The sequence below is a fragment of the Theropithecus gelada genome, chromosome 11 (genome assembly GCF_003255815.1).
Source record: "Theropithecus gelada isolate Dixy chromosome 11, Tgel_1.0, whole genome shotgun sequence".
Taxonomy (NCBI): domain Eukaryota; kingdom Metazoa; phylum Chordata; class Mammalia; order Primates; family Cercopithecidae; genus Theropithecus; species Theropithecus gelada.
Genome location: NC_037679.1, coordinates 6,843,935 through 6,866,793, shown reverse-complemented (window position 1 = coordinate 6,866,793; position 22,859 = coordinate 6,843,935). Strand labels below are relative to the sequence as shown.

The window sequence follows — 22,859 nt, the reverse complement described above, 5'->3', positions numbered from 1 at the left end:
CTAAAATCAAAGGGACATCAGGGCTACCTTGCTTCTGGAGGCTCTAGGGGAAAATCAGTTTCGTTGCCTTTTCCAGGTTCTTTTTGTTTTTTTGATACAGAGTCTTGCTCTGTCACCCAGGCTAGAGTGCAGTGGTGCGATCTCAGCTCACTGTAATCTCCGCCTCCTGGGTTCAGGTGATTCTCCTGCTTTAGCCTCCTGAGAAGTTGGGATTGCACGCTTCCACCATCACACCCAGCTAACTTTTGTATTTTTAGTAAAGATGGGGTTTCACCATGTTGGCCAGACTGCTCTCGAACTCCTGACCTCAGATGATCCGCCCACCTCAGCCTCCCAAAGTGCTGGGATTATAGGCGTGAGCCCACTGTGCCTGGCTGCCTTTTCCAGCTTCTAGACTGAGGCTACCCACATGCCTTAACTCCCACTTCCTCCTTCTTTTCCCTTCTAACGACCCCTGTGATTAAGGGGATAGTCCAGGATAATCTCCCCATCACAAGATCCTTAACTTCATTACATCAGCAAAATAAATCCCTTTGCTGTGGAAGGTGACATGTCCACAGGTTCTGGGATGAGGACGTGAACATCTTTGAGGGCCATTATCCCACCCACCACATCCCCTCTGGACCATAAACTTCATGAGCAGGGACAGTGCCAGTTTTGTTCACATCAACACCTAAAAGTGTGTCTGGCATATAATGACCCCTTAATAAATGTTTGTTGAATAGGTGAGTGTGAGTGAATGAAGGTAAGAATAAAATAAGAACAAAAGCAATTATACACAAGGAATCTAGACAGGGTGTGCTTAATTGCCAAACAAGGGATGTAAACCAGTGTTAAGCACATTTGCCTCACTCTAGAATAATCTGGGAGCTTATTTAAAAATAAAAAAATAAACCCAGCCCTACCCCTGCCTATTAAATTTTGAATCTTGGAGTGTGTATTTTAATGAGAAGTGATGTCAAGGCTGTGAGCTCAGCACCAGCCCTCCTTTAGGAGCCGCTGGTGGAGAGTAAGTGCTCGTCCTGTGGAGGAGGGAGCAAGCCCCGTGGTCCGGAGTGCATTGCCATGGATGGCTTCAGAGCTGGCCAGGATGGATGGTACTCCAGGCAGTAGGAACCACATGTGTGACGGCCCGGAGGGAAGAAATAATGTGGCCGCTTTGGGAAACTGTAAGTCATTTGTGGCTGGAATGTCAAGTTTGAAGGTGGAGTAGCGGGTTTGGAGATTAGAAAGGTTCTGAACATAAAGGACCTTGCATGCTCTGTTAAGAAGGCTGTCCCTCTCCCCTTGGGGCTGGGGGAGAAAACTTACAATTCTGTGTTTTAGAACTATGGCCAGAGTAATAGAGTGAAGGCGAACTGCCTGTGAAACACTAGAAGCAGAGAGATGAGTTGGACAAGTTTCACCCCACAGTGCTTTAATTACCATGTCTTTAAAATGGAGACTGCAGTAATACCTACTTCAAAGTGTTATGAAGAGGAGTGCTTGGAAGAGTGCCTAGCACATGGTAGATACTCAATAAATGTCAGGAAGTGGAATTAGTAGCAGCAGAAGGCTGCCATGGCAAGAGATGATGAGGGGCTTCAGAGTCGGTTCAGGCAAAAGCAGTGAGAATGGAAGAGAAGAAACTGCTTCAAGAGCTATTTCAGCTATCTGAACCTAAAGGTCAGGGGAGAATTCATTAGCTGAGCAGACAGAAGGAGGAGAGCAAAAATATTATGAGTGGACATATTGGGAGCATGAAAGAGCAGTGAGCAAGCTTGCTGTGCTGGAAAGTGAGACTGTGCAAGAAAAGAAAGAGAAATAATTATGCATAAGTAGTACTAGACCAGGTTGTACAAGGCTAAGGCCAGGCTTAAACGTTTTTTAAATTGTGGAGGCAATAAAGAGCTATTGCAGAGCATTAGGCTCAGGTGAGGTCAGAGGCCCAGCTTCACCATTTGCTGTGACCCTGGGCAAGTGCCCCTAACTCACAGATGTCCAATCCAATCGACTTTCTGCCTGGAAGAAAATATTCCGTATCTGCACCCTCCACAATGGTGGCCACTAATCACATGTGGCTATGGAATACTTGATATGTGACTAGTGTGATTGAAGAACTGAGTTTTTAATTGTATTTAATTTAAATTAATTTAAATTTAACTTATTTAATTTAAATCAATTAAATTAAATTTAATTAATTTAAGTAGCTGCACATGACTAGTGGCTACTGTGTTAGCACAGCAAGAACCTCTCAGGACTCCTGTTGCTCCATCTGTACACAGGGAATGATGATGATACATCATGGGCTTGTTACAAAGATCGAGATATATTGAGATACTACATTCAAAGTGCTCCACACAGTAATTCAACAAATTATTGCTGCTGCTGTTGAAATTGTTATTGTTATTATTGAACAGGGATTGCATGACATAGGCCAAGTCTTAGGAAGATTAATTAGACTATAATATCCAGTTAGATTTGATGTGGGAAAATTGTAGAGGATAAAGCATTCACAAGGTTATTTCAGTGATAAGGTGTGAGAGAATTAAGATCTTATCCAGTGGAAGACCTTGAGAAAGGGAAAGAATGGAATGATTGTTGAGCCGCAAAGCACATGGCTGTGCACCACTCATACACATCCTCTCAAATCAGCTTCCTTCCAAGGTATTCTCAGAGAGCACACTCCCAGCCCAGCCCAGGACAGACACCACTGTGACCCCTACAAGATGCACAGCCATTCTCCCTGCCTGCGCCAGAAACTACTAGCGCTCCACAACACACACCAACATTTGTGTATCTCTTTCTGGGCACAGGACCTCCCAAATTTGAACTACACTTCCCAGCTTCCTTGCAGTCAAACAGATGCCATGGGATCAAGTTCTGAACAATGGAATGAAGGCAGAAGCAATGTATGCCATTTCTAGGCTGGACTCATTTGAAAATCTCCCATACAACCTGCATTCCCTCTTCCCATTCTGTGATGATTTTAGAGGCCATATGTAGCAATACCACAGAATGGAAAGAACCTAGCCTTGAATGAATGGATGGAGGAGAGCTACCCCTGTCCCCTAGACCCTCACTGGACTACAGAACGTGAGTGAGAAGTGTCAGTGGCTTTGTTATAGCTCAGTTGTTTGTTACAGCTAACCTTATTATCCTAATACATCATCCCTCATTCTACTGAAGGTCATCTAAACAGGTCCTATGTAGATTACCCATCTAAACCATCAATCCCTCTGAAGTCTCTTTTGAACTGGGTCCCACCAATACTAAGACAGATTTCTAACTCCCCATCTGTAGACATCCTGCCTGCTGACATTCCTTTCTCACTCCTCCCAAAAACACACATTCCAGACATATCTTCTCCTACAATGCTAGGTCAAGGATACATCTACTGAGCTATCTTCCAGATGATTGAGTTTATTGGACATGCCAGGGCTTCCTCCTCTCTTCTTAATCCCAATGCAGAGAGATCTCTGATGTCCCTGGGGCATGTCCTTGTTTACTGTGGCTCAGACCCAAACCTGGGTGTTATCTCTGAGTCTTCTCTTTCCTTTGCTCCTACATCAAATTCATTACAAAATACAGTTGGATTTGCCCTGTCCTCCTTCTCCATTCCCTCTGCCACCCTAATCCAGCCACCATCATCACCACCCGCCTACCTGCAGCAGCCTCCTAACTGGTCCTCCTCTGTTCATTCTTCCCCCTCTGATCCTCTCTCCACTCAGCAGCTGGACCAATCTTTTAAAAATAATAACCATGGCCAGGTGCAGTGGCTCACGGCTGTAATCCCAGCACTTTGGGAGGCTGAGGTGGGTGGATCAGCTTGAGGTCAGGAGTTTGAGGTCAGCCTGGTCAACATGGCAAAACCCATCTCTACTAAAAATACAAAAATTAACCAGGCGTGGTGGCACGTGCCTGTAATACCAGCTACTTGGGAGGCTGAAGCAGGAGAATCACTTGAACCTGGAAGGTGGAGATTGCAGTGAGCCAAGATCGCACCACTGAACTCCAGCCTGGGCCACAGAGTGAGACTCTATCTCAATCAATCAATCAATCAATCAATCAATCAAACAACCAGAACATGGTACTCCCCTGCTTCAATCACTCTGATAGCTTCCACAGCTCTTAGAGTAAATTGATCAGGGTCTTGCTGGCTCCAACCAGCCTTACTCACCCTTGCTCATTTTACTTCAGACACATTGGCCCTCTTTCTGTTTCTCAAACGTGCCACACTTGTTCCTGTCCCAGCTTTTTTGTGCTTTGTGCCCGGAAAGCTCTTCTCTGAGTATTTATAAGATTGATCTCTCATTCAAGTCTCAGCTCAAATGTTACCTCCTCAGAGGATTCCTCGCTCTGTTTTATTTCCTCCACAGCACTTACCACGACAAAAAATTGTATTTATACTTTCCACCCCTACTCCTGCTGTCCCTATTGGAACATAATCTCCAGGAAGGCAGGGTAACTGACTCGTCCTGACTCACCGGGGACTTTTCCAGTTTTACCACAAAAAGTTCCATGTCCCAAAAGACCCCTCAACATAGGGTCAACTATGATAGTTATTCACTTTACGCCTGCCTTGATCACTTCTGTATTCCCAGTCGCTAGTATAACGCCAGGCGCCTAGGTAGGAACTCAATAAATATTCATTCAATACATATGAAAAGAAGGGCTCAATGTCCTAAAGAATTCTTTGATCCTGGCTCTAGGGGGCAGCCTTCCCCAACCTTGTGCCTGAACAGACAGCTTTGCAGGTTGGGCTGGTAGCTTGTGTACATAGGTAGTTGAGTTCCACAGGATTCTCCCTAGACCTTATGTGGTCTCCTTGCCGCCCCACAACCCCCCCCCCCAGCCCTTGTGGAGTTCACAGCTGAGGACCCTGGCTGTGGCAACCCTAGGCTGTGCCTGACACAGAGGTAAATTCCTTTCCTCTCCCCATTTTACCCCACCCAGGCCCCTGCAGCTTCGCCTTCCTCCTGAGGTCAGGCTTGTAGACCACAGAGCAGAAAGGGCTGTCCTAGACAGCAGCAGCGGTGGCTGGCTGCAAGGAGGAGCTGGCCCTATCACCATGCATTCTAGGAGGTTGCAGGGAGGACTCAAATCTAAGGGTCACCTTGGACCCAGAATGCTGCTCCCCAGGGCTAGGGCTGCCTTCTGCCCCTTTAGAAGGGGTTCTCCTCATTTCTCAGGGCTAGAGTGAAACTGCTCAGAGTCTGGTTTCTTGCTGAGACCCCATTTCCTCTGCCTGCCCACTGACAGCCTAGAGGTCTATGCGGAGGGCAGGATGGCAAGTGAGAAGATGTTGAGTGGAAACAGCAGGTCTTTGAACTCAGGAGCTAAGAAAGCATCAGAGGCAGGTGGCCTGGGGGGTCATGGGGAGGGGAGGGGGATCACAGGTGCAGCTGCCTGGGGAGAGCAGCGTGAAGGAGCTGGGGCCCAGGCTTGCCTCCCCGTCCTGTGTTCTCTAGCAATCTCCATCTCTTGACCTGAACCCCCAATCACAAGTACCTGATCTGATTCTCTTTCCCCTTTTACGGAGGGAGCTGTTGCTGGATGGGGAGGGTGGGGTGGATAAAGCCTGCAGTTCACTTCCACAGGGACTTGGGCCTGGGGGCAAATGGGGCTGACTGACTTCCTTGACTCCTTGGAAGCTGCCAGGGGTTGGAGAAGGGCAGGTTGCAGCACCGTGAGGAGTGAGAGAATAATAAGGCTTGAGGGCAGGAGGGGAGAGAATTAGCTCTTCCCTGAGGGAAAAGCCTGGCAGAGGGGTTCATCAATATTTGCCCCTTAGATTTGAGTTTGAGAATTGGCTTTACTGAATGAGAAAGTCACCATGGAGCTTTCATCAGGGCACGTGGGTCCCCCTCTAGTCCAGCTGCATGGGCACTGGGTGAAGTAAAAGACTAGAGATAAGGCTCTCACCTGTGCTTAGTCCAGAGCAGGGGCCCCAAAAATGGCACCCTAGAGAGACTTGAGTGGCCACATCTCATGATACTTCTTGGAAGAGGAAGCGTTGGACAAGAGATGGAGTAGGACAGTGGGAAGAATGACAATTGGTCAAGACCTGGGTGGACAGGCCCCAGGAAGGAAAGACAAATCTTGGGAAGCTAAGAGGGAGGTGAGAAAGAGCCATGGCAGGAGGGGGAGAAACTTGTTTACTATTAATGCAAGAAACCTCTCCTGAGGGCCTTCTATGTACAAGGCACTGACCACACAAGGCACGCATTTTTGAGCACAGCAGAGCGGCTCTCACCCTCTGGCAGCTAACATTCTCCTGGAGGAGGCAGCATGCAATACTTATGCAACACTTTGATTTCAGTGTGGTGAGTGCCAGGCATGTGGCAGAGAAATGATGCCCTCCAGGGGGAAGCCTGACACAGACCAGGCCCTGAGGTGGGTGCAGAGCCAGACTCAGGGGCAGTGACAGGTCAGAGGCTGCCACTTTGCCTGGTCCCCAGGGCCTAGCAGGTACCCTCAGCTGAGGTCCCAGGAGGCTGGGCTTGGGAAGAACTGAAGCAGTTGGGGATATTAAGTCAGGATTCGGTCCGGCCCTGCAGTGTGGTTAGGTGGAGCTCACGGACCAGGCTCCCCACTTCCACCAGAGGCAAAGCAGGCAAAGAAGCTAGAGCAGGAGGGGCTGAGGCTGAGGGGTGGGAAGGCAGAGCAGTGGGGCTGCCTCTCTATCCCCCGCAAGGCCTGAGGGGGACCTGTGCCCTCTCTCAGGCAGAACTGCAGACTTTCCCTTACTTCTGTTTCCTTCTCTGGACCCCACTTTTCTGTTCCTCACTCTGGATCCCACTTTTCTGTTTCTCTCTCCAGACCCTCATCTTTGTATCCTCCCCTAATTTCTTTCTTTCTTTTTTTTCTTTTTTCCCCGAGACAGTCTCGCTCTGTTGCCCAGACTGGAGTGCAGTGGTGCGATCTTGACTCACTGCAACCTCCGCCTCCCGGGTTCAAGTGATTCTCCTGCCTTAGCCTCCCAAGTAGTTTGGACTACAGGCACACACCACCGTGCCCAGCTAATTGTTGTGTTTTTAGTAGAAACAGGGTTTCACCATGTTGGCCAGGATGGTCTCGACCTCGTGATCTGCCTGCCTCAGCCTCCCAAAGTGCTGGGATTACCAGCATGAGCCACCGCACCTGGTCTAATTTCTTACCAAGTTCTCTCTGAAGGGAGGAAACAGGCAGTGGATCTGATGCCAGGAAAACTTTGGCCTATTTGGTTTCCTCTCTGACCCCAGCACTTCCAGAGTGGTATTTGGGGGTGGGATGGCTCTGCTCTGATGCTGGGAAGGGGACCTTGGCCCTAGCCTGCTTTCCTTGTTACCCACATCCTCCCCCCACCCCCAGCCAGTGCTCTGGATCCAGCCTGACTGACCAGGCCTGAGAGACAGAACTGGGCATCTCCTGAGCAGGGGCCAGGGCCCTGCTAGGACCCCTCTTTCGGGCTCCTACAGTTGCCCCTACCAAGACTCTGAAACAAAGGGACAAAGTGGGCACAGGGTTTGAGTCCTGAACAGAGTCTGTGAGCCCAGGATGAGTTGGAAGATGGGATCACTTAAGACAAAGGTTTTGGGAAGGCTGGGAAAGTTGCAAAGAGGGGAGTGGTAGGAGGCAGTGGGTGGTGTGGGTGTTCAGCCTCAGAACAGAATTCAGGGGTGAGGAGAAAAGTGACTCTTAGGGAAAGTGGCCACAACTGGAATGGGGCAGCCATTGCAGAACACTGGTCACTCAAGGTCAGATGCAGTGTCTCGTAGGACCCAAACAAGACACACACACACACACACACACACTCTCTCTCTCTCTCTCTCTTTCTCTCTCTCCTCGAGAAGCATAAGTTGGGGGGAGAAAGCAGTTACTCGTTTCTGTACATTCCTACAACAGTAAACTTGCCGGGAGTCAGGCTGCTTCCCTCCCTTCCAGGGGCATCTCCAGCCCTGCCCGTCTTCACCTGCTCTTCTGGTTTCTGCCGCCCTGTCCCTACCCTCCAGCCCAGCATCACCACCACAGGTCTGTTCGACGACTATTTCCTCATCTCCGCCATGCACGGCTAGCTTGAGCACCAGCTAGAGGAATGTGCCTCCGGGAGAGTGTGGGGTTCCTGCTTTTGCCTCTTCAATTTCCCTGCAGCTCCCAGCCCTGACTGTGAGCCCCAGCTTGCCCACATTGGCCTCCTAGAGGAGGCAGGAGCCCATCCCTCCTGTCCCTCCTATCACTGTCATAAGTGGCTCATGAGTGACTGGTGACCTGTTAGCCCTAGGAAGGTTTGGCTTGGCGCCCATCAAGGCTGCAGCTCCCTGCCCCTGCCGCTGACCCCAGGAATGGGTAGGGGAGGAGATGGAGGAACTGAACTGGAACAGCCCTTGGGGGATGGAGTCTGGGCAAGAGTCAGAGGGCCTTAAACCATGCAGAGCCAGGAGGTAGAGTCCAGAGGAGGATACCTAGATCTCTGCTCAATCTCTTCCCACTGTTGACCAACCATAGGCAAGGTCGACTCCTAGGGGTGTTGTGGGAGGCTCAGCCACAGGCCAAGGTCCTGGCACAGCCCTTATATCCCCTATGGCTTTATCTCCCAGTTGGCCTCCAAGCTGGTCATTTCCCACAGTCCCATGGGAGGCCTATTAGTGAAATTTTCCTCCAGCCTCCCTCTCTCCATCCCACCAATCACTCTCAAATGTCACAGCTGAGCCTTGTGAACAAAGTTGATAGCACAGGATAGAGGAGAAATGAGTAGGAGACAAGAAGGCAGCAAGGAGGGAGGGAGATGGCATGAAAGGCCTTGAAATTGAACTGGGAAACTAGCTCCTCTCCCTTCCATCCTGCTGAGGCTACAGGCCCATAGCAGGCACCAGCTGACTGCTCACTGTTCCTGTTCATTTCATTTCCACCCATAATCATTAAGCATCAACTTCACGCCAGACACTGTGCTGGGGAGGGAGAGCCAATCAGATTAGTGTGTTAGGGAGATAAAAGATAATTCCAATAGGATCTGGGGCCCTGAAGATTTGGGACAGTGTCTGCTGCTCAGTTTGAGCTCTCCAGTTTACAGCAAAGTTCCCGGCACTTAGAGTAAATGTTGTTGAATGAATTCAAGGTTCCTTGAAGATTCTTGTGGCATTGCATAGTAAGGACTGAGCAAGGCAAGTTTGAGAGTAGCGATCGGGGCAGGAGGTAGCAGTGTACAATGGTGTTTAGGAATATGGACTCTGCAGTTAGACTGCCGGAGTCTGGCTGTATTACTTATTAACTGTGTGACCTTGGGAAAGTTACTTCGTCTCCCTGTGACTCAGTTTCCTCACTCACAAATAGGAATTGTTCTGAGGATAAAAAGATGTATATAAAGTGACAAACAGTATTCTGCACATAGTAAATACCGGAAGAGACCATTATTGGGCTAGAACAGTTGCAGTGGGGATGGGGCATAACAGAGAGATGCAAGAGATGCTTCATTGGTTGAATCAACCTGACTTGGTGTGGGAGGAGGAATGTAGGGTATCAGGCTCCTTGCTTAGGCAGTGGTGGAGTTTGGGAACAGGGAGCTGAGAGAGACAGAGCAGGAGGAGAGGCCTCCTGGGGCAGGAAGGGAATATGAGGTTCCTGTGAAGATCCAGGAAACTATGGGCTCACCTTGTGTAGAGCTCAGCAAAGAGGCCAAAGTGGGGAAAATCAAGCCCAGAGTCAAAGGCTGGTCTGAGAAGCCCCCTTCAACCTCCCACCCTCCTTAGCTATCCATGGGAGCCTCTGCCACCTGCTTGAAGGGAATGGGGGAGGGTTCAAGGACGTCCATGCTCTGGCAGGAGCTCATTGTCCGAGTAGAGTGTATTAAGGGGTCCTGCTGATCAGTTTCCATCATCTGTACTAAGGTGTGGGCAAATGGCTGTGGATATGAGTTTTTCCCCCTTTATAGGAGCTGTCAGTATATTTCAGAGGCAGGACTGCAGAGTGGTAAAGCACACAGGGTAGAAACCACCTGGGCAGAGTCACTCACAGCTCTACCACTTCCTAGTGTGGGACCTTGGGCAAGTCATTTAACCTCTTTGTGTCTCAGGTCCCTCATCTGTAAAATGGGCTAACAATAATAACAACCTCATCTCATAGGGTGGTTGTGACAATTCAATCAGTGGATATATATAAAGTATCAAGAACAAGGCCTGGTGCATGTTGACTATTGTTATTATTATTTATCTGTCTTAACACACCTGCCAGGCATTTAATGACAGTCAGTGGAGGGTGGAGGCGGTACCAGGACATGGCATGATTGTCCCCAAGATGATTCACCATCTTGCTTGGATGCGTTTCTCAGACACATTCCCAGTCCTCTGCCCCTTCTGGGCCTTCACCATGATCAAATATCTGCTGAGCAGTAATTCTACTGGCCGGTCCCCATCCAGGGATTCTGAGAAGGCAAAAACCTGCCCCGTCATCTGCTTTGATGGCAGGCTGAGGGCCTTGCCTGTTAAGAGATAGGACAAGCTAGAAATGGGACACATAAAAGATCCACTCCCTATGATCTCCCCAGGCTAGGAGCCAATAGGTAATCACCCCAGGCCCTCTTCTCAGTCTATCTAGAGAGGGGGAATGAAAAAGAGATGGAAAAAAGAAAGGCAAGAATAGTGTTGAAGGGGAACATAGATGGGAAGTGGGTTTGGGACACTTTCATTTTCACTGATTTGAAAGACTTTCTTCCGATCCTTGGCTCCCTGAGGTTCCCCCACATCTCAACACAAACATATTCGATTTTCCCTTTTTTTTTTCTTTTTTTTTTTGCGATGGAGTCTCGCTCTGTCGCCCAGGCTGGAGTGCAGTGGCATGATCTCGGCTCACTGCAACCTTCGCCTCCCGGGTTCAAGCAATTCTCCCGCCTCAGCCTCCTGAGTAGCTGGGATTACAGGCGTGCACCACCACGCCTGGCTAATTTTTGCATTTTTAGTAGAGACAGGGTTTCACCATGTTGGTCAGGCTGGTCTTGAACTCCTGACCTCGTGATCCAACCCCCCTCAGCCTCCCAAGGTGTTGGGATCACAGGCGTGAGCCACTGTGCCTGGCCTCAATTTCCCTTTTTTGAGTAGACTCTCCTAGGCAGTCTAGTCTACATTAGAAGAGAAAATAGAATACATACAGAGTATACACAGTACACCATGGGGAGTACGTGGAGACAGACAACCTGGATTCATGCCTGAGCTCCACCATTTACTAGCTGTGTGACTTTGGCAATTTACTTAATATCCCTGAGCCTCAGTTTCCCCATCTGTAATGTGAGGATAACAGCAGTACCTACTTCACAGGATTGTGGCAGGGATTAAACACACGGAAAGCACTGCCCGCACATGATTAGCTTTTGTGGCTCTACTGAAATGTCTACAGGTATACAAGTGTCCTGCCTCACTCCCCAGCATCCTTTCCACCTGCTCAGAGTAAGGGCAGCAAGAATAGGAAATAGGGAACCCCTTTGTGACCCTACTGCCAGTCTCAGGAAGCCTTCCTGCAAGTACTTCTAGGCCAGGGCACTGGCCCCAACAACCCAAAACTCATGACTCCATCCCCCTAACTCTTCCCCATGCATACCTGTGACTCCCAACTTGTCATCCTTTCCTACCAGTTTCCAAGTTGCTCTTCCTTCTTCCAAATTACCAGAACTTGGTTGAATGAATTTGGGTCTGAGGTCAGATTCATTCTCAGGCTTCCCTCCTTCCCCAGAGAGGCATTTAAAACTCTACCAGCGTTTCTTAACGTGTGGACACAGCGGATGACCTGGGGTGTTTGTTCAAAATACAGATTTTCCATTTCATGCCAATAGGATTGAATATGAATTGCTGGGGACGGAGCCTGCATTTTAGTAAGCTTCTGGGAAACATTTTTTATACACATATACATTAAAAATGAAATTTTAATCACAATTAAAATTCCTATCCCCACTTTCAAGAAAATAATCATTGGTGGAGGATGGGGGTTTGGCATTCCAAAATTGGGGGTCTAGGCTTTTTAGAGCTACTTCTTCCCAGTCCTCCCCCAACTTCAAGAAGATAATCATGGTGGAGGATGATGGGAGAACATCCCAAAGTTGGGGGTATAGGCTTTTTAGAGATACTTCTTCCCAGTCTGGGCTGGCTCAACAGCAAAGGGAAAAGGGAAGAGAAGAGGCAAAAAAAAGTCCTAAAAAGCTGGTGGCGGGGCGTTCGCCTCCTTCCAAACCCTCATGATCGTCCTGAGCAATTACCGCACGAGTCGCTGTCTCCGGCCACTGTCTCTCCACCTTCTCAGGAGTGGGGCGAAGAGGCCTGCGCTGGGTCACTTGCACAGTGGTGGAAACTGAGGCCCAGGGAGGCGTGGGGCCTAGGTAGTAAGCCTGCTTAGCAGGGCGCTGGAATTCCTGGTCTCTGCCTCAACCTACCCGGCCACCAGGGAGCGCGCGGTAGGGGGCGTGGTCCTCGAACGCCTTCTGCTCCCCTGGAAGCTCTGCCACAACCCCAATCTCCTTTCATGGCCGCGACTCCGGTCCTATCCGTCCTGGCGAGCGGTCCTTCCTCTCCAGCCTCAGTTTCCTCATCTGCTCCCGGTGTGTGTGTGCTGGGGCAGGGGGCAGTGGGGCGTGGGTCTGGGAACCGAACTGCGGGAGGCAAGGCGGCGGGATTCCCCGCGGGAAAGCCGCCTAGTCCCTCCCCCGGGGGGCTGGAGACCCTGAACTGAAACAGAAGGCAGACGCCCCCGGCCGGGAAGCGGCCCCAGCCCGGATTTCCCTCCCGGGTGGGGCCGCAATGACTCACCCCCTCCCCCCTTTCCCCGGTTTCCTTGTTTGCATTTCTCCTCCCGGCCACGTGGCGGCCAGTGCAGCCACTCACCGCCCGATCCCCGACACCCCGGCCGTTGCGGCCTCCTGCACACACCTCGGGGCGGCTCCTGCCCCCTGGGGATGCTCGGCTCAGGCGGATGTCCACTCTACGTACCCCCGGGTGCGGACTCCAAAGCCTGCCGGTGCCCGCCCCCTTCCCCTACGTTCTCCTCTACCGTAAGGCAGGGCGCCTCCTCCCCGCCCCCTCCGCCAGTCAAGGGGAGGGGAAGGGGGCGGGCAGCGCAGGGGGTGTGACAGCTCCCGCCCGGACCGGAGCCAGCGCAGCCTTGCTTCAGCGCCCGGTGCCAGCTGGCTTCTTCGTCTGGGACGAAGGCGGAGGCTCGGGGCTCCTTGTCGCCGGTGGCTGGGTGGCGTCCCCCCACCAAGCCCCCACCCCTCTACTCACCCAAGAGGAGCCTCTCCACCGAGCCCTGCATCCTGCTGCCCTGGCAGCCGGTCCAGCTAGGCACTGGCCCCGTTCGCTGTACCTGGACTTACCCACCGGCTCCCTCCCGATTCCCTTATCAAAGCTGATGGGGGTCGCTGGGGACCGCCCAGCCTTTTGTTAGAGCCTGCACGGCTGTGCGAGCTTGAAAAGAAACATGAAGGTGGGTAAGGTGGGGTCAGGGTTGAAGAGGAGCAGGAGAGGGCGGGAGAGGAAGCTGACACGGTGGGGAGTTTGGGTGGGAGAGAGAGGGTTGGTCAGGGCTGAGGAGGAGGGGAGAAGGGTTTGAGCAGAAGCTGCATTTCTGGGAGACCCAGTAAATCTACAGCCTCATACTGGGAGGTGGTGGAGATCCCTGCAGGGGCATGGGCAGTGAGATGGGACAGAATTCCAAAGAGGACTAAAAAGGGCCTGATCTTTTCCAAGAGCCAGCTGGAGACCCCTAAGTGCGCCAGACCGGCAGGCCCCAGTAAAGGTCTTCCTGTTCCTCCCCCCAGCTCCTGGCAGGGCTGCAGCACCTCCGCCTGACCAGTCCAGAGGACTCTAAGGAAGTAGTTCTGCCTGGGGCAGTTGAACTGTGGTCCAGCTGCTCCAGTCCCGTCCCATGGCTGTCCACTTTCCTCCCTGTGTCACAGGTGGGCTGGCCAGGTGAGAGCTGCTGGCAGGTGGGCCTGGCTGTGGAGGATAGCCCAGCTCTGGGAGCACCGCGGGTGGGACCCCTCCCTGACGTGGTGCCGGAGGGGACACTACTCAACATGGTGTTGAGGAAGATGCACCGGCCCCGAAGCTGCTCCTACCAGCTGCTGCTGGAGCACCAGCGTCCGAGCTGCATCCAGGGGCTGCGCTGGGTGAGTCCCTTTCACCTGCCCAGGTGCCAGGGTCAGTACCAGGGCTAGAGGGGGGCCTGGATCGTGGCTCGGCGTGCTGCTGGTGGTCCAGCTTGCTCTGGGGGTGTAGAGTGGTACAGCTGCCGTAGACAGTGGGTCAGGAAGCTTGTCTGCAGTATGCGTGGGTGGCTCACACAGCTGCAAAGTGTGTGTCTGTGTGTGTGTTCTGCCCAAATGTCTCTGGGCATAGGGGGAAGGGGAACGGGATTTGTTCTCTGTCACCTCTGTGAGCCAGGCATTGAGTGAGGTGCTTGTGTGTTCTCTCCAGGTGAAGGTGGGAGGTATAGGGGCCAGGTCAAGGGGTTGGAGTGAGGTAAGCTTGGTTACGGTTCTTGGGTACGTCACTGTGGCAGCATTCTCCTTTAGTGAGTTACTGAACTGTGCTAATTCTGTGTTTTGGGCTTGGGGTGAGGTGGTCATGTGGACACTGCTTGGTACCTGCCTTTGGGGTCTCAGGGAAGGATTCTGAGACATTTGGAGAATCTGAGATGACCGAAGTGCCCTTTGCTAGTGAGAAACATTTCTGGACCTGAAAGAATGAAGGAGAGAGCAGGAAGGGGAAAGAATGGTGGGATTTGGGAGGCAAGATAATGGGTGTACTATCCAAATCGGCAGAGACTAAATAGAGTAGCTTAGCTTGAGATTCAGTTACATCTTTACTGCATGTGTCCACCCGGGTTTCGCTATGTTGCCCAGGCTGGTCTTGAACTCCCAGGCCCAAGCAATCCACCTGCCTTGGCCTCCCAAAGTGCTAGTATTACAGGCGTGACCCACCGCGCTTGGCCAGGAGAGTTCATTTCTTTTTTCTTTTTCCTTTCTTTTTTTTTTTTTTTTTAACTGGAGTCTTCCTCTGTCACCAGGCTGGAGTGCAGTGACGCCATCTCGGCTCACTGCAACCTCCGCCTCCCAGGTTCAAGCGATTCTCCTGCCTCAGCCTCCTGAGTAGCTGGGGCTACAGCTGTGCACCACCATGTCCAGCTAATTTTTGTATTTTTAGTAGAGATGGGGTTTCACCATATTGGCCAGGATGGTCTCGATCTCTTGACCTTGTGATCCGCCTGCCTCAGCCTCCCAAAGTGCTGGGATTACAGGCATGAGCCATTGCACCTGGCCGAGAGTTCATTTCTTATTGGCAAGTGCTTTCTAGTAGAATAACCACTACCTTCTCCCTCCTTCCCCCTACCTTGCCCAACTGCCATTTACGCTGAGGCTGAGTTGAAAAAACTGAGACCCACCAAGATGAGGGGCTCCTCTTTGCACTCAGAATTGAGAGGAGAGTCCAGGTGTCAGTACTGGTAGAGCTGTTCTCTACTAGGGTCTTCCTTATCATGAACCTGGGTCCTCCCCCGCTACCCCTCCAGCTCTCTTCTCTGGGTCATTGGCTGTACCTATTGCCTGGAGCCAGTGGGCTGGAACCCTCCCTCCCTCTTTCCCTCTTAGGCTATAATTATTTGTGCATTTCCTGTCCCCTTCCCAGCTTGCAGAGGCAAGGTAGGGGGTAGGGAGAAGGTCAGGTGCCAGGACAATGAGGTCACTGGAGGATCCCCTGGGACCTGAAGTCTGGGAGAGAGTGGAGGAGGCCACCAGGCTGTTTCCTGACTCCCCTCAGCCCCCAGAAATGAAGGGCTGGTGTGCGTGGGGAGGCTGGAGAGGTGGGGGTGAAGGTTGCTGGAGTGTAAATGGGGTCAAAGGCACAGAAACAAGGCCCTTCCCTGCCAGGCGGGTGTTGGTGACTAGAGGGAACTTAGATTTTTAGTGTTTAGAGGCAGGCGGCTGCTCCCTCTTCTGATGACCATCTTTGGGGACTGGGGTGGGGAGGTTTCATTCCATCATTCCTGTGTTTGAGAGGCTCTGGGTACCTGTGAAGCTGTACCTCTTACCTCTTGATGATGCCTTTAGCCCAGGGAAGGCTTCCATGAGGGAATGAATGAGTGCCAGCTGTGAGCACGCACACCCACGGTAAAGGGGTGGAGCCCGAGTCCCAGGAAGACAGCACTGCCAGTTATTGATGCCAGACCTCCCTCTTCGAAAGCCAAGGGGAAAACCCATTAACCTCCCAGAGAAGAAGTCTGAAGACAGCTCTTTCCGTTCCTACCTAGACCAGGACAAGAGAAAATGCAGGCGGGTTACAGTAGGAGAGCTTGCAGTTAGATACAGACTAAGATAAGACTTAACAGCTATGGCAAAGGTGACACTGGAATGGAATGGAAGAACATCTTTGGAAAACATGAGGGGGGAGGTGAGACCTTGTCTGACGTCTGGGGGCAGGGGCAAGATCAGTGACCTCTGGTGGGTTCTATGAGCTCAGGGAAGTCTGAGATGATTCTCTTTGTGCGACTGTTTTTGGGGAAGTGACCCTATTCTGTAACTCAGAGAACACACTTTCATCCAATCTGTCCAAATAATAGCAGCAGCTAATAGTTATACAGTACTTATGTGCCAGACATTATTGTAAGAGGTTTACCTTTATCATATCAAATAATTCTCACAACAGCCCTGTGAGATAGGTATTAATGTCATCATCCCCATTTTATAGATGTGAAAACGAAGTCACAGAGAGGTTAAGTGACAGGTTCAGAGTTACACAGCTGCTAAGCGACAAAGCTGGGCTTTGGTCCTAGGCAATCTGGCTGCAGAGTCCAAGCTCATAACCACATAACCACCACGCTGCACTTCTCTCTTGCTACAAATAGTAACACCGACACCTTAAGGCATCACCTCACCCCATGCACCCTTCCCCTGTCCCACCACAAGCAGCTTTAGCCTAACATGTTAGCTATGGCCCAAGGGAACTGGTCTGACAGGTCCCCAGGCTGTCTGGCTCTGTGCCTGTCTCTCCAGCCCGGCTCTGACATTCAGTGACAGGGAGTGAGGGTGGGGCAGGCCACAGTGCTGGTGCCAGGGGAGTTAGCGCCTCCTCTTCCACCCTGAAACCTTTCTGTTCAGGAATGAGAGGAGGGAGTGGGTGAGGACCTTCACCTTGACCCATATCAGCTACTTCTTCCCAACTGAGAACCCTGGAACTGACATGGTATAGGTTTTTTTTTTTTTTTTTTTTTTTTTGCACTGTGTCCTGATAATAGGGCCCATCATGAAATAATAACATCTGATCAAGTCAACTAACATTTACTAAGTAGTTACTATGATCCAGGCACCATTCCAAGTACTTTATATTATTAACTTTTTGATCCTCATAACCCTTTGTGATAGGTACTATTCTTATCATCAACCCCAGTTTACAGACGAGGAAACTGAAGCACTGAGAACTTCAGTAATCAGCACGAGCTCGCATAACCAGATGGTAATGCAGAAGCTAGGATTTGAACCCAAGCAGCTGGCTGTGGAGCCCATACACTTGACCACTGACCTTGAATAGCAGCCCTCTCTCGCCCCCATCCTAGAAGGTTGCCATGCACACAAACATCCTGGGGGCACAGAAAGGGTAGAGTAACAAACCTATCTACCTTTGTCTAACCCAGTGGTTTCCAAACTTACTTGCCCACGGAACTTGCCTGAAGGCAGAATACCTCTACTGTCTGTGTCCATAGCACAAAGCTGAGGAAACATGGGGATAGGCATCATGGGAGACGGACGGTAGGGCGTAATGCTAAGAGCATGGCCTTTGGAATCAGACAGACACAGGTATGAATCCTGGTGCCCTTACTGACCAACAGTTAGGGCAGGTTGTAGAACCTTGGAGCTTTCTTTCCTCTAGCTGTGAAATAGGAAACAAATACCTACCTCTGGGGTCAGCACCAGTAGCAGAGTTACTCAGTAGAATCTTACCTTTCTAAATAGTTGTGTGATCTCTCTGGGCTTTTGCTTTCCTTGTCAAAATGAGAGGGATTCCTTAAGGTCCCTTCCTCCGTGCTCATGGGCTAGGGCCTATTCTCTGACCTGCATGCTCATCCCCTGGGGGAGGACAGGAAATGACCAGCCTGGCCATGTGACCCGGCACCTCCCCTCCTAATGTGCCCTCTTCCAGGTCAGAATAATACCAGGAAGGGGCTGGTGCTGGAGCCTGGGTTGTGGGCTCCAGTGGGAGTTGGGGCAGGGACTGGGGCCACCTGGGCATTTTGACATGAACAACAACAAGTCATTAGCACTCAGGCACTGTTTGTTCCTACACAGGGGGCTGGCTGGGTAGCATTCCTGCCCTTCCTCCCTTCCCTGGCTCCTCCTCCTCCTCATTTCCTGTCGTTAAGTCTCCAGGGCTCTGTGTCTGGCACTGGGCTCGGCCCCATGACCCGGGCAGGGATACCCTTGGGACACCTAGTGACTTCCGCCCAGCCCTGGGCCAGGCGCCTGCGCATGCCAGACCTCAGGCCTCTGCCTGGGCATGCAGTGCCAAGATGCCTGTGCTCAGGGCCCTGCCAGCACCAGGCCTGGTTGTACTGCAACTCCCCGGCAGGTCGTTTTCAGGGACCCGAGGGCAGATGGGAAGCTAGGAGAGAGGTGGCTGGTGAGGGGAAAGGGGTAGGTGGGGTGGGTGTGGGGAGACTGAGAATGGGAGCACTTCTGGGTGGGAACTTGAACTTCTCCACAGCTGTCTGGCTGTCCCAAGTGTGCACGACTGAGTTACACAAGGTACCTCACCTCCAGGCTTTTATTTCCTCGTAAGTCACAGAGGACAGACAATGCCTGCTCTGCCTATTTTACATCTGATCCTATTTTACATGAGATCCAGTGAAATCAAGGGGGTGGTTGTGCTTTGTAAACTGTAAAGTGCTTTGTAAACTACAGTGAGCTCTTTGAGACGGCTCATAGACGGTAGAGCATCTTGTCCAGAGATGCCCACAAACCCCAGTTCTCAGGTGGCAGGAAGAGAAGGGTCGTGAGGGGCTTTCTTGGCCATTATTCCAGGGTATACAGGCCCGGGAATTCCAAATGGCTTGATTGTTACCAACGACAGGGAATCCTTACTAAGCAGTGTTTCCGTGACAAAGTGCGTCTTCCTGAGCCAGTCCTGTGTGCCACCAAGGACTTATTCACTCTTGCAGGGCATGGGCTGGCAGCATCTCAGAGAAGAAAGACGCTTTCCAGCAAGCAGCCCCACCCTAATGCCTCACAGATGAGTACTAGCTAACATGTGCATACAGCTCTATGCCAGGCAATGCTTTAAACATTCGACGTGTAGCAGCTCATTTAATTCTCCCAAGCCTCATGAGTTGGTATCATTAGTGCTTTATAGATTTTATAGTTAAGGAAACTCAGGTCGGGAGGGAGAGGTTAAATCACTTGTTTCAGGTCACATCTTCAATCAGTAGGGGAGCAGATTTGAATCCAGGAGCCTGGCTCCAGCGTTTGTGTTTTTAACTACCAGGCTGATCCGAGGCCCAGAGATGGCAAGAGACCTGCTCACGGGCCTGTGGAAGGGCACAGAAGCTGGCTGGGGACCAGGCCTGTGACCCCAGCCCAGGAGTGGTCGTTCCTAGGCTTCCTGAGCTGCTCACATCCTGGCTTCCATCTCATGGGCCTTCTTATCTCATGTTCTCATGCTTCTTTCAGCTCCTTCACTTCTTTCCCCCAACAGTGGCAGTTCACCTGGGGGTGTGGGCACCCCTGGGCCCTGAGTAAGCAGAATGGGTGCCTTGGGGCTCTCATCTGTAAGGAGGCAGTCTTTGGGTTGGGTCTGGTGATCAGGATGGCAGGGTGGGAAGAGGCGATGCCCGAGGCACAGGGTGCTGAGTGAATATTTATTTGCTGAATAAATGGCCACATGGATGCATTTGGGGTTGGGGCCTAGGCAAGGGTGGAAGTGATGGGGGAGGGGAGGTATCCAAGAGCTGGGCTTGAAGGCCTCACACTGATGTGCACACTTTCCCTGCTGCCTCCAGACACCACTCACCAACAGCGAGGAGTCCCTGGATTTCAGCGAGAGCCTGGAGCAGGTAGAAGCCTGGGTGGGGTGGAGCTGGGACAGGCAGCACCATGAGGGGTTCAGAGCCTGAATCACTGTGCTCTTCCTCCCTCCAAGGCCTCCACAGAGCGGGTGCTCAGGGCTGGGAGGCAGCTGCATCGGCAACTGCTGGCCACCTGCCCAAACCTCATCCGAGACCGGAAGTACCACCTTAGGCTCTATCGGTGAGTGGAGGCCCTGCTGCGTCCCTGCCCAGCCTCCCTGCTTTCTCTCCGTTCCACTCTATTTCAGGCACCTGGGCCTCACCCTGCTTCTAGCAGAGGGACGAACCAGGCTTGGACCTCAGAGGGTGCCTTTCTAATGCAGAGTTCCTCCCTCTCCCTGCCACCCTCCTTCCACTGGCCTGTCCCCTTCTACCTTCCATAGGCAGTGCTGCTCTGGCAGGGAGCTGGTGGATGGGATCTTGGCCCTGGGACTTGGGGTCCATTCCCGGAGCCAAGTTGTGGGAATCTGCCAGGTGCTGCTGGATGAAGGTGCCCTCTGCCATGGTGAGCCCGAGTCCAGGGTGGGGTGCCCCGGGCTGGGCTGGGCAGTGATGGGGACAGGACAGGGCAGTCCTGGGAAGCAGGAATTACTTGGGGAGTGCTGACGGGTGGCATTGCTGTGGGGTTTCATATCCACATGGCCTCAATTTCCTCTCCTCCCCCATGCCTGGGCCTCTGCCCCCCAGTGAAACACGACTGGGCCTTCCAGGACCGAGATGCCCAATTCTACCGGTTCCCCGGGCCCGAGCCCGAGCCCGAGCCCGTGGGAGCTCATGAGATGGAGGAGGAGTTGGCTGAAGCTGTGGCCCTGCTCTCCCAGCGGGGGCCTGACGCCCTGCTCACTGTGGCACTTCGAAAGCCGTGAGTCAGAATCCCTGCACCCCGTGACCCCAGACCCCACACAGCACTCAGATTCCATGGTTTCTCACACTGATCTCTGGGGACATCCCTCACCTGTTGTGGAGGGAAGGGGGATCTCTGAGGACCCTTCCCACTCAGAGACACAGTTGTGGCTGAAAGCAAGGGAGTTTTGGAAACTGCAGTCCGGTGGGTCCAGGTTCAAATTCCAGCTGGACCGGCTACTGGCTGGGTGACCTTGAGCCTCCCCATGCTAGTTCCTGTTCTGTCAAGTGAGGATAATTGAACTGCTCCTTAGGCTTGTTGTGAAACAATGCATGCAAAATGCTCATCACAGGCGCTGCCACATGTGCGCACTCAGTAGAGGTTAGCCGCTGCTGATAACCGTCACTGCTGAGGCACCGTCTGGGCTTCGGCTGGGTGGGTAGAGTGGCTCCCTGCGCCTGGCGGGCCCACAGTTCACGGTGTGCTCCCATCCCTCCTGTCCCTGCAGCCCAGGTCAGCGCACGGATGAAGAGCTGGACCTCATCTTTGAGGAGCTGCTGCACATCAAGGCTGTAGCCCACCTCTCCAACTCGGTCAGTCCCGCCCCTCCCAGCCCTGCCCTGTCCCAGGCATCTCCTCTTCCTGTGACTTCCCTGAAACTCAACTGCTGGGCCAGAGGGCATTTCTCCACTTCCATCTGTGGCTGGAAATTTTCAGTCTGATTTCTTGCCCCCAGCGCTACTCTGTCTGAAAATCCTTCCGCCTCTCTCAGCCCATTTTCTCCACTTGCTTTGTCTCCTGCCAAATCCTGGAAACACCTGACCTGGCCACATTTCTGTCCCTCAGCACTTGTGTCTTTGGACCTAACCACACCCCTAGCAAAAGCCTGGCTGCTCTGCACATGAACTTGTCACCACCGACTCTCCTATCTCCACCACACAGGTGAAGCGAGAATTAGCGGCTGTTCTGCTCTTTGAACCACACAGCAAGGCAGGGACCGTGTGTAAGTCCAGCAGGGCACAAGAAGCCAGGCACAGGGCCTGAACATGGGCAGAAGGATGTGTGAAGGAGTGGTAGGTGCCAGGAGGGCCTGGTCTGAGGTATGCCTCTGTCAGTGTTCAGCCAGGGGGACAAGGGCACTTCATGGTACATTATCTGGAAGGGATCTGTCAACGTGGTGACCCATGGCAAGGTGAGTCCTCCCTCCTCCCCGCCCCAGTGCCCTGGGTCCTAACTGCTCCCTGGTCCGTTCCTCATGGGTAGTGCCTTTGTTAGTCTACTGCTGCTGACCCTCTGTGTCTCCTGTCTGGGTTGTTTTCCTGCTGTGGGTCTGTCCTGGCAAGGGCTGGGGCTGGCAGGGGTGGGCTGAGACTGAGGCCTGGCTGCAGGGGCTGGTGACCACCCTGCATGAGGGAGATGACTTTGGACAGCTGGCTTTGGTGAATGATGCACCCCGGGCAGCCACCATCATCTTGCGAGAAGACAACTGTCATTTCCTGCGTGTGGACAAGCAGGACTTCAACCGTATCATCAAGGTGCTGCTGCTGGGGTCGGGGAGGGCAGGGGCCGTTTGTCCAGAGAAGTGATGTGGGGCGAGGAGTAGGGACCAGAGTAGAGGGCCTGTAAGAAGCAGGGCAGGCAGGAGACGCTGGGCTATGACGGCTGGCAGTGGGGACCATGGCCCTGGGTATGTGTGAGAAGGTGAAGCCCATAGGGCACAGCAGGGGTTCAGCGAGACCAGTGACCTCAGGCACAGTGTGGGAGACCAGGGGAAGGGGACTAGGCTGCATGGGGCAGGGGACTAGGCTGTGGGGCAGGAAGGATGCATGGAAGGAAGGGAAGGCTGAGGAGGTGGAGCCAAAGTCAGAGGTGGGAGAAGGGCTGTGGGTCCCTGTGGGACCCTCATGGGGCTCAGGGGCTGGAATGAAGGAGGTAGATGAGAGGGTCTAAAGCTGGAACATCATGTGTT

At 52.4% G+C, this 22,859-nt stretch overlaps 1 protein-coding gene across 3 annotated transcripts in view; it reads left to right on the top strand.

The window, feature by feature from the left end:
- The first annotated feature begins 985 nt into the window (after positions 1-985).
- The window catches only part of RAPGEF3 (Rap guanine nucleotide exchange factor 3), a 36,755-nt gene continuing 14,881 nt past the window's right edge, over positions 986-22,859 (top strand). Inside the window, exons 1-10 of one of the 3 annotated variants that reach the window (XM_025403766.1) lie at positions 986-1,169; positions 13,892-14,104; positions 19,981-20,034; positions 20,121-20,227; positions 20,430-20,551; positions 20,734-20,908; positions 21,399-21,483; positions 21,833-21,893; positions 22,006-22,082; positions 22,279-22,425. In XM_025403766.1, the coding sequence (XP_025259551.1) occupies positions 1,095-1,169; positions 13,892-14,104; positions 19,981-20,034; positions 20,121-20,227; positions 20,430-20,551; positions 20,734-20,908; positions 21,399-21,483; positions 21,833-21,893; positions 22,006-22,082; positions 22,279-22,425 (1,116 nt within the window). In that variant the 5' untranslated portion in view covers positions 986-1,094. Of the gene's footprint in view, positions 1,170-12,867; positions 13,420-13,508; positions 13,599-13,891; positions 14,105-19,980; positions 20,035-20,120; positions 20,228-20,429; positions 20,552-20,733; positions 20,909-21,398; positions 21,484-21,832; positions 21,894-22,005; positions 22,083-22,278; positions 22,426-22,859 lie in introns of those variants that run through there. The other 2 variants (XM_025403764.1, XM_025403765.1) reach the window with 2 other exon arrangements.